Source organism: Suricata suricatta, chromosome 10, assembly GCF_006229205.1.
Source record: "Suricata suricatta isolate VVHF042 chromosome 10, meerkat_22Aug2017_6uvM2_HiC, whole genome shotgun sequence".
NCBI classification, from domain to species: domain Eukaryota; kingdom Metazoa; phylum Chordata; class Mammalia; order Carnivora; family Herpestidae; genus Suricata; species Suricata suricatta.
Window position 1 is genome coordinate 136400268 of NC_043709.1, and position 11125 is coordinate 136411392.

Here is an 11125-nt window from a genome sequence, read left to right on the forward strand (position 1 = left end):
AGAGACCAGTCACAGTTCAACGTGCCAGCAGACTGTGGGGCAGGCCACTCTCTCCTCACTGACGTCTGTGCGTCAGCTCTCTGCCTGCTGAGGGCTGACTCCTGAGCAGGAGGGAGCAGGCCACCGAGCCGGATGGGTGGCACGTGAAATGCTCTCATCGGCAGTTCAGGGTCCCTGACTCCCAACTAGCCCTTGGTGTGGCCAGGGCTGTGGTGCTGGTGAGCCCCTGGACAGCTGTTTCACACCTTCTGTCCTCAGACCCCAGCTCTCTCCTCCTCCTTGCTTTGGGGCGGGTAGGGCAGTAATGAAGCATAATTGATGGATAATAAACATCACATATTTGAAGTGCATCCCAGCTTGTCTGTAAATTTTATTTTCCCTAGTTTGGAGCACAGTGTTGATTTGCTGACTCTTTCACTCTGCACCGATTTCTCTACCCGATTTGATAAGATGTGTGTATACCTGTGAAACTGTCAAGGTCAGGAACACGTCCACCACCCCTGAACGCTTCCTGTGTCCTCTCCTTGCCCAGGCAACCGCTGGTCTGCTTTCTGTCACTCTTGGTTAGTTGGCACTTTGTAGAATTTATGTAAATAGAGTTTTATGGCCTTTCTGTCAAGCTTCTCTTACTTGGCTTACTAATTTTGAGATTCGACCATGTCGTAATTCATTGGTCATTTTTTTTCTTGCTGCCCAGTATTTATCCTATCCCATTATATGCCACAGTTTGTTTTTCCATTTACCAGGTGATGAATATTTGAGTTGTTTCCAGTTCTTGGCTATTACCAATAAAGCTCCTATGAACATTTATAAAACAGGGCTTTGTATGGACAGATGTTTTCATTTCTCATTGGTAAATACATTAAGAATGGAATAGATAGATCATCTGGGCGCTTTATCTTCTTCTTCTTCTTCTTCTTTTTTTTTTTTTTTTACCTTGGAAGGTATTTTAGTTACTTGCAGATCAGTTCAATTCTTTCAGGGCTTACTTATAAACTTTTTTTTGGATAAGCCTAGAGTAGCCTTTATTCTGTGGATCATTCGCTTCATTTTTTTTTTTAACATTTATTTATTTTTGAGAGACAGAGAGAGACAGATCATGAGCGGGGAGGGGCAGAGAGCGAGGGGGAGACAGAATCAGAAGCAGGCTCCAGGCTCTGAGCTGTCAGCACAGAGCCCATTGTGGGTCTTGAGCCCATGAACTGTGAGATCATGACCTGAGCCGAAGTTGGACTCTCAACTAACTGAGCCACCCAGGTGCCCCTGGTAGATTTACCTTCTGAAAAAACGGTAGAGCTGTGGTCCATAGTGGACCTCTTTGTGCTCGTCCACCGTGGATCGAAGCTGCTCCACGTGCTCAGTGATGGCTGCACGTGGTCAGTTTTATTAATTTTAGTCATTCAGAAGGTAGGTAATTGAATCTTATTGTAGTTTTAGTTTGAATTTCCTAATGACTCATGGTGTCAAACATTTTATACCTGTGCCTTTTTTGGTGACAGAACTATTCAAGTGTTCTGCTCACTATTGGGTTTTATTATTGTCTTTTGGGGAGTTCTTTATACATTTTGGATACAAGTCCTTATCAGGTTTCTGATTTGCAAATACATTGTCTCAGTCTGTGGCTTGTCTTTTGTTCTCCTAACAGTGTCTTTTGAAAAGCAGAAGTTTTAGATTTGGTGTATAGTCTAGTTTATCAGGTCTTTTTTTTTTTCTTTAATGGATCTTGCTCTTGGTTTTGTGCCTAAGAAATCTATGCTTAATCCAGAGTTTTGAGTTTCACATTTTGGGGTCTGTGGCTCATTTTAGGTCCGCTGTATATGGTGGGAGGTAGTCAGCAGAGTCCTTTGTTTCCCTCCCATGTGGGTGTGTAGCCGTTGCAGCACCGTTTGCTGGAAAGCCCCCCTTCCCCCTGGGCTGTCCGTGGCTATCGTCAGGATCATATGTTCCTACGTGTGGGCTCAGCTCTGGGCTCTCTTCTGTTCCATCTGTTAAGTCTGTTTTCACAACAGTGCCCACTGTTTTGATTACTATAAATAAAACTTACAAACAGGTGGTGTTAGCTTTCTTTTTCAGAATTATTTTGGCTATTCTAGCTCCTTTTCATGTCCATACAGGTGAGGATGAACTGGTCAGTGTGTACAGAATGCTGACATGGTTATTGTGATTGCACTGAATCTGTAGATCGGGGGAGAAACTTGACCTCTTCGTGCAGAGCGCTTGAGCTGTTACACGTCTCCACGGGTTAGGTCTTCTTCAGTTTTTCTTGGCTGTATTTTTACTTTTCAGTGTACTGGTCTTTCACACCTTTCGTCCAGTTTATCCTTAAGTATTTTATATTTTTTTGGTGTTATTGTAAGTGATTTAAAAAAAATTTAATTTGCAATTGTTATAGCAGCTAGAAATACAATTAATTTTTGTAAATTGATATACCCTGGCAATGTGTTAAGTTCACTTCCTAGTTGTAGGAACTCTTTGTGGATTCTGTTGTATTTTCTGCATGGACAGTTGTGTTATTTGTAATTACATTCAGTTTTATTTCCTCTCCAGTCTGGTGCTTTTATTTCGTCATCTTGCCTGATTGCCCTGGAGAGAGGCTTCGTTACAAAGGTGATCAGATAATGAGTCAAACCTCTGACTGATCGTAGGGGAGAAACCTGCCATTTCACCATACGTGTAATGTTAGTCTGGCTTTGTGTGCATGGCCTTTATCAGGTTCGTGGGGTATCCTTCTGTTAGGATTCGCTGAGAGTTTTTATCAGGAGTGGTTGTTGGAATTGGTCATGCTTTTTTTCCTCCATCTGTGGCGATAATCATACTTTTTTCTTTTAGTGTGTTCGGATGAATTACATTGGTTGACTTTTCATGTATGTAATCCACCCTACGTTCCTAGGATAAGCTTTATTGGGTCATCATTGTAATACACTTTTTGATTAGTTAGATTGGCCAGAATTTTGCTTAAAATTTTCATACCTGTTGGATGTTGGTCTGTAGTTTTCAGTGTATTTCCTCCTGTTCAGTTTTTTGAAGAAGCTATTGTTTCTTTTTTAGATGAAGAAGTGAAGCCATTTGGGCCTAAGAGTTTTGTTTGAGGGAATGTTTTCAGCCAGTCTTTTTTTTTTTTTTTTTTTTTTGAGAGAGAGAGAGCGAGCGAGCAAGCGAGCGTGAGCAGAGAGAGGGAGAGGGAGAATCCCAAGCAGGCTCCACACTGTCAGCACAGAGCCCAGCATGGGGCTCACAACTTAAAAACCACGAGATCGTGAGCTGAAATCAAGAGTGGACACCAACTGAGCCACTCTGGTGCCCCCCAGTTTGTTTTTTTATGTAGGCCTCCTCAGGTTGTCATTTCTTCTGTCGTAACAAAGAAAGATTCAGTCCACCTCATCTACAGTATCAGCTCTTGTGTGGGGTTGCTCTTAAAGCTCTTCATTCTTTGACTGTCTGCAGGATCTGTAGCTGTACCACATCGCTCTTACTGTTACCGGTAACTTGTGTCTTCTTCCCCCTCTCATCAATCTGTGTCCGGTGTGTGGGCTTTGTTGATCTTCTCAAAGAAGCAGCAGTTGGTTTCACTGATTTTTCTCCATTGTTTTTTTCCTTCTGTTTCATTGTTTTTGATCTTTATAATCTACTTTCTCTTCATTACTTGGGGCTTAAGTTTTCTTTCTAGTGTCTTATGATGGAAACTCAGCTTACTGATGGGAGGCATTTCTTTTCTGAGGTGGCCATCTACTTCTGTAAATCTCGTAAGTGCTTGCTTAGCACAACCTCTGTACATTCTGGTATTTTGTGTGTATGGTTTTTTAAAAAAATTCAGTTCAAAATGATCTCTGATTTCTTTTTTAATTTTTTTCTTTCTGTTTTTTAAAATTATTTTTAATGTCTTATTTATTTTTGATAGAGAGACAGAGCATGAGAGGGGGAGGGGCAGAGAGAGAAGGAGACACAAAACCGGAAGCAGGCGCCAGGCTCTGAGCTGGGTGTCAGCACAGAGCCTGATGTGGGGCTCGAACCCACGAACGTGAGATCTGACCTGAGCCTAAGTCGGAGGCTTAACCAATGGAGCCACCCAGGCACCCCTTAATTTTTCTTTCACCATGGGTAATTTAGTTTCTAAATATTTGGGGATTTCCCAGGGAACTTTTCTTGGCTTCTAATGTAGTCTCCTTGGAGTCATGGGACATAAATGACTTGGATCCCTTTAGATTATTAAGATCTTACTGTGAACCAGAACGTGCGCCATCTTCGTACGTGTCCTCTCTTCGCGTGAGAAGGTGTATTTCGCTGTTGTCACGGGGACATTCTGTCGTTGCCACTTCTGGTGGTCCTCCTCTGTGTGCACCCCGGCTTCCTTCTTCTGTTCCTGCTTCCACCTCGTGGACACGAGTGTTCCGTGTAGCACAGATCTGCTGGGACGGCTTGTGGCCGCGGCTGTGCGTCTGAAACCATCTTTAGTTTTCATTTGTGCTTCCTATGGAGTTGTCGGTTAGATTTTTTTTGTCAGCCCTTCACACAGACTTTTCTATCAAGCCCCTTTTCTCTGTCCGATGTTTTGGGAATTTAATTATGATGTATCTTAAAACAGTCTTTATGTTTCTTTCAGTAGGTATTCATTGATTTTCTTGAATCTATCTATAAATATTTTCATCCAAATTGGAAAAATTTTGGCCGTAATTTCTTCAAATGATGCTCCTCTATCTTTGTGTGACACCCTCCCCTCCCTCACCCCTGGGGTCTTCTCTTTTATGATCTCTGGTTATTCCTGTATTAAGACTCTGAAGTTGGGGCGCCTGGGTGGCTCAGTCGGTTAAGCGTCCGGCTTCAGCTCAGGTCATGATCTCACGGCTGGTGGGTTCGAGCCCCGCGTCAGGCTCTGCTGACAGCCAGCTCAGAGCCTGGAGCCTGCTTCAGATTCTGTATCTCCCTCTCTCTCTGACCCTCCCCTGCTCACACTGTATCTCTCTGTCTCTCAAAAATAAATAAAAAACCTTAACAAAAAAACAAAAACAGACTCTGAAGTTGTCCCAGAGCTCACTGGTCCTCTGTCCTTTTTCAGAACTCTGATTTCTTGGTTTTGTTTTGGAAAGTTTCTGCTGTATCTTCAAGTTTGTTAATCTTCTGCAATGTCGGGTTTTAATATTAGACATTGTTGTTTTCACCTATAGAAGTCCTGTGTGGGTCTTTTAAATGTCTCTCCTATTTCTACCTCACTTTTTAAGCGTGTGGAGGCCGGCCATGACGCTGTCTTCGTCAGTCCGTGTTGAACACCTGTGTCAGTCCCGGATCGGCTGCTGTTCACACGGAGCCCTATGCCCCGCCTCACGTTTGGGGTACTTCTGCCGTGGTTGGGCCTTCATGTTTTTGTATTTCTTTGAGTATTTGGATCATTGCTCCAGGGTACATCTAAGTTACTTGGAACTAGTTTGACCCTTTTACACGTTGCTCGTTAGGCCTGAGCGGAGCAGCGCTGAGTTGGAGGCCAGCTCCCTCCCACGCCTGAGGCAGGACCCCGCGCTCTGTGACGTGAGGCGCCCCGTCCCGGCGGCGGGGGCAGGCGGGCCTCCAGCCCCGTGCTGGGGGGCGGGCGTGCTCCGCTCGGGGACGCCATCACGCTGCTCCTGTGACACGGCTAGCTACTTGAGCAGCCCCCTCCCTGCGACCCCTGGCCGGGCTGCTCCCTGCCTGAGCCTGGGCCTGGGCCGGCCGCGTGGCTCCTGTCTCTCAGGGACGGCTGTTTCTGCCCCTGGAAAACTTGTTCTGTTTCCTGTTTGCTTTTTCCGTTCAGAAACTATTTATTCAGAGCCTTGCATGTGCCGCATTTACTTGGATACATCAGTGAATGTGACTGGTGAGAGCCCTTGCTTCACCTGAGCAGAGAGAGACAGATAACCCCGGTGACAAACAGGTTCGTGATGGGCCGTGTGAGAGGGTGCGAACTCTAACAGGAAAGACAGGTGTAAGGAGATAGTGTCAGGAGAATGGTGGGGCGAGGTGACAGGTTTCCTGGGTGTATTGAGGTATAATTGACAAGTAAAAATTGAATATATTTAAGTCAACACTGATCATTTGATATTACGTACTCCCTGTGAAATGACTAGTACAGTTAAGCTAGTTAATTAACATAACCTCTGCCTCGCATCGTTGTTTTGGTGTGCTCACAGCACTTCAGGTCTGCTCTTTCAGCCAGTGTCAGGTGCACAGTACAGGATTGTCCCCTGTAGTCACGGTGCTGTCCCTTAGATCCGCAGAACTTGAACTCATCTGACAACTGAAAGTTTGCATCCTGTGACCAGCAGCTCCCCATTTTCCCTGCTTCCAGCCCATGGTAACCGCACGTCTCTGGTTGTATGATCCTGACTTTTTAGATTGCACATACAAGTGACATCATGCAGTGTTTTTCCTTTCTATACCTGATTTATGTCACTTAGCATCGTGCCCCAACGTTCCTGTTGTCGCAAATGGTAGGATGTCTCCTTTTTAATGGCTGAGTGATATCCCAGTGTTTATACATATCACATCTTTATTCGTTTGTCGACAGACACTTGGCTTGCCGGCTTGCTGCTGTGCACAGTGTCACATGAACGTGAGAGTGCACGTGGCTGCACCAGGCACCGATTGCATTTCCTCTGGATGTGCGTGCCGTAGGGGGGGCACCGGATCATATGCGGCTTCTGTTTTTAGTTTGGCGAGGAGCCTCCGCACTGTCTTCCCCAGTGGCTGTGCCGGTTTACATTCCCACCTGCGGGATGCAAGAGTTCCTTTTCTCCACGTTCTTGCCAACACTTGTTATCTTGTTTTCTTGATACTAGCCATCTCAGTGGGCATGAGAGGATATCTCCTTGTGGTTTTGATTTGCATTTCCCTAATGGTTAGTGACATTGAGCATCTTTTCGTGGACCTGTAGGCCAGATGCACATCTCTGGGAAAAAGTCTCTTTAGGTCCTTTGCCCATTGTTAACTGAGGAGTGAGGTTCTTGTTTTGCGGTGCTGCTGTGACTGAATTTCTTACATGTTGTGGACGCTAGCCCCTTGTCGGAGAGGTTTGGAGCCTGTAAGTATCCTCTCCCACTCTGTAGGCCGCCTTTCACTGTGTGGGCGGCTCCCTGTGCTGAGCGGAAGGTTCTAGTGTGACGTGCTCCCGCTTGTGTGGTTTTGCTTCTGGGGTCAGATCGAAAAAATTGCTGCAAGACCGATCTCAGGGAGCTTTTTCCTTATGTTTTCTTGCAGGAGTCCTATGGTTTATGTCTTACATTTCAGTCTTTAATCCATTTTGAGTTGACTTTTGTGCGTGATGTAGGATAAAGGTTCAGTCTCATTCTTTTGCATGTGGCTAGTTTTCCCAGCACCATTCATTGAAGACACACCTTTTCCCCATGAAGTATTCTTGTCAGCCTTGCTGAAAATCAGTTGACTGTATATGTGTGGGTGTATTTCTGGACTCTGTTCTGTTCCTTGATCTGCGAGTCTTTTTATTCCAGTCCCAATCTGTTTTGATTACTTAGCTTTGTAATATAATATGAAATCAGGGAGCACTTATGCCCGCTTTGTTCTAACGTGAGATTGCTTTGGCTGTTGCAGGGTCTTTGTGGCTTCCCATGAATTTTAGGATTGTTTGTTCTAGCTCTGAAAAATGCCGTTGGAATTTTGGTCAGGATTGTGTGGAATCTGTAGATTGCTTTGGGTAGTGTGGCCATTCTGACAGTATTCTTGCAATCCACAAGCGTGAACTATCTTGCCATGTATTTGAGTCTTGTTCAGTTTCTTTTGTCAGTGTCTTACAGTTCTCAGGGTACAGGTCTGTCACCCCTTGGTTGAATTTATTCCTAGGTATTTTATTCTTTTAGTGGTAGTTATTAATGGGCTTGTTTTCTTGATCTTTCTTGGACTGTTTATGCTAGTGCACAGGATCCCGGCAGATGGGGTCCCGGTGCTCACATCGACTTCCGCACTCCTTTTCACTTATTTTTTTTTCCCTTTTGCTCCTCTGACTTGCTAATGTCACATGACCCATCTCGCATCTGCTGAGTCTCCTCTCCGCAGGTCTGACTCTGTTCTCAGGTCAGTCCGTGTGCTCTTCACACCAGGGTGTCTGCTGTGTGGGTGCTGTTGTTGTTGTATTCCAGGCAGAGAGCATGAGCAGGTGAGGGGCAGAAGTGGGGAGAGAGACAATCTCAGACAAGCTCTGCGTAGGGCTGGATGCGGGGCTTGATCTCACAACTGTGGGATCAAGAGTTGGACGCTCAACTGACTGAGCCACCCAGTGCCCCTGTTTAGTTTTTTTTTTTTATGGTTTCTGCATCCTTACCAAACTTATTTTGTTTTTGCATCATTTTCCTGATTCCATTTAGTTGTCTGTGTTCTCTTGGATTTCACTGAGTTTCTCTAAAAGGTGATGATTTTCAATCCTTTGTCAGGCCATTTTACGTTTCCTTTTCACTGGAATCTGGCTGTGGGTCTTGTCTGGTCCCTGGGCGCTCTGGGGGCAGGGATAGCCGTGTCTCCTGCTGAGGCTGTGGGTGGGTACAGCTGCCTGTGGGCTGCTGGGAGGGGCTGAAGCCACGTCACAGGCTTGTTTGAGGACCTGCTGTCAGCTTGAGGTTGGGTCGGCTGACCTGTCTGTCTCCAGAGGCACTGACTGCGGGTATTTTCCAGGGGGACCCTTGGCCAGCAGACCTGCTCAGGGACTGGAGGAGAGCGCTTGGAGCCCACTCCCAGGGCCCTTGCAGGGCTTCCAGTCTGACTCTGGCGGGCTTACTCTAGGGACTCCTGAACTGCAGCCCAGGGGGCTGGAGCTGGGCTCACTCTGGGGCCCAGGGCCAGGACCGAGGTCTGTGTACCGATTACCCAGGACTCAGGCGGGCCAGGCTCCTCCTGGGGCCCTTAGCGATGATGCTGGCGTCAGGCCCAAGCAGAACGGTGTGGTAGTGCATGTTTGGGGCAGGCCGTGTCCGGGGCTGTAGCTGGGGTCTCCGGCAAGTCCGCTGCCTGCGTGCACTTTTGTCTGAGGATGGATGCTGAATTGCTGCCCAGGAGGACGGGAGTGGGGGACCTCCGGTTCTGCCATCTTGCCTAGCGGACGACCTCAGGTCTGTCTTAATTGTGAAGACTGGAGCCCTGAGAAGCGCACTTTCCCCCCTGACACTGGTATGTCTCAGCCTCTGCCTGTGACCCTCTTCTGTGCTCCCAGGGTCTTTGTGGGCCCTTTCTTTGCACTATGAGGAGTCTTCCGCATTGCGGTGTCCTCTCTTACATTCAGTGACACCCTGTGTTCCCCCGGCAGAACTCTCCAGAAGGATCGTCTGGGTCACCTGCCTGTGTGCGCTCATGTCCCATGCCCTCTCAAGCCCCGTCCAGGGGGCTCACTGCCGCATGCCCATCAACAGCACCGGGCCTGCCTTCATCCAGGCCTCCAGTGGTGTGCTGCCTGACCGAGCGGAGACTCTGGCTTCTGTCCCTTCACCTGCTGTGTCCAGTGTTTCCTACCGACTTCACGTGCCCCCCTGGGCCACACCCTCTCAGTTCTCCTTGGGAGACTGGCCTGCCCAGGGGTCCGTCCTAGACCTCCCCTCTCCCTGTGTTCTTGGCCGAAGTCCCAGCCTCACGTGGAATCGGCCCAGATACTGGTTTATCCTTGGTTGCTGCACTGGCGTCCGGGCCGGGCTTTTTTCTTCCCTCCGGTGCTTTTGCTGTCCGTCCTCACAGACCCGAGAGATCTCTCCAAGATGTACGCTGGTTTCCTAGCACATGTAGGTAGAGTTCTTGTGTCCTCACCGTGGCCCACAAGGCCTGCAGGCCCCGACAGCGCCTCCCAGCCTCTGTGGCCTCGTCGTGTGCCGGCCTCTCTGTAGGCGCCAGCCATGTGCCCTGGCGGCAGGCGCCCCTGCGGGAGAATGCACTTCCCCTGAGCCCCGCCAGGCCCACCGTCCCGTCCCCTCTGTCGGGCTCTGCCTCGTGCCGCCGCCGTCGTGGGACCCCTGTGGCCACCATGCCTGGAGCAGCCCGGGGCCTGCTCTCCTCGTGCCCGGTGGCGGTCTCCTTCGTGTGTGGCTCCACCTGACCTCGCGTTCCATGTTGACTCGCTCACCTGTAGCTCACCTCTCCCCCTGAGAGCAGAGAGCTCATCCTTGAAGACCAGTAAATGCCCCACTTGGTCTTTACTTTCGATGCTCTTGATTTTTAAACTAGTGTCTCGTCAGAAAACCTCTACATACATGATTGTGTGGGCAGATCTGTGTAGAAGTGTATGAAAAACTGTTCTTAGTGTTTTGGTGCCTTTGATATCCTGGCCACCTAAAAATGGGGTCTTCGCCTGGTGTGCAGAGTCCTGGGGGAGGGGCAGGAGCGTCCCCCCAGACTCCAGTATGAAAATCCTGCTTTCATGGTGTGCGGGTACAGGGGTGCCCGGGCCTCACCCTGAGCGCCAGCGCACTCTGCTGCCTCGTGGGACACGCGCTCTGCCGCCGTCCGCTGTGCCGCCTGCCATCTTAGGAGAAGTCTCTAGACGCCGGGGCCGGGCTGCCTCCCGCTGCAGGTCTGCTAGCTTGGTAGCCCCCAGCAGAGTCTCCAGCTCAGAGGTCCCTCCCTTGGAACTCTGCCTGGGTGGACATTTAAAAGCAAGTTCCTAAGGCTCGAGTGCAGAGACTGCATTGTGCTTGTGGCCCGTGTGCTTGTAGTCTCAGCCTTTATCTTCCTGGCCTATATGTATCTTTTTCCTTATTTTGATTTTTTCCTTTATATTTTATTTTGGTTTTAGTATCTGTGTTCTTGCAGGCTTTTTTGAATTGAGACAAAGAATTAAATAACTTGTACTTGTTTTTTTAAAGGACCTCTAAACTTTGCTAATAAATCTTACTGCTCAGATCATTTTTTTAATGTTGATTTATTTTGAAACGGGGAGGGGCAGAGAGAGAAGGAGAAAGAGAACCCCAAATAGACTCTGCATTGCCAGCACAGAGTCCAGCACGGGGCTCGAACTCACAAACCGTGAGATCATGACCTAAGCCAAAATCAAGAATTGGATGCTTAACTGACTGAGCCACCCAGGAACCCCTCAGATTATTTTGAAACTGTTGTTTTTGTTAGGGGGAGAGAGGATCTTAAACTTTTTGCCTCTGATTTCTTTTTTTTT

General features: G+C 47.9%; 1 protein-coding gene across 2 annotated transcripts in view; it reads left to right on the top strand.

Moving 5' to 3' along the window:
- Window positions 1-11125, top strand: part of LARP4B (La ribonucleoprotein domain family member 4B) — a 59503-nt gene that overhangs the window by 18638 nt on the left and 29740 nt on the right. Inside the window, exon 4 of one of the 2 annotated variants that reach the window (XM_029955946.1) lies at window positions 5783-5888. The exons of the other annotated variant lie outside the window; for it this stretch is intronic. Coding sequence (XP_029811806.1) covers window positions 5783-5868 — 86 coding nt within the window. The 3' untranslated portion in view covers window positions 5869-5888. Of the gene's footprint in view, window positions 1-5782; window positions 5889-11125 lie in introns of those variants that run through there. 2 annotated transcript variants of the gene reach the window in all.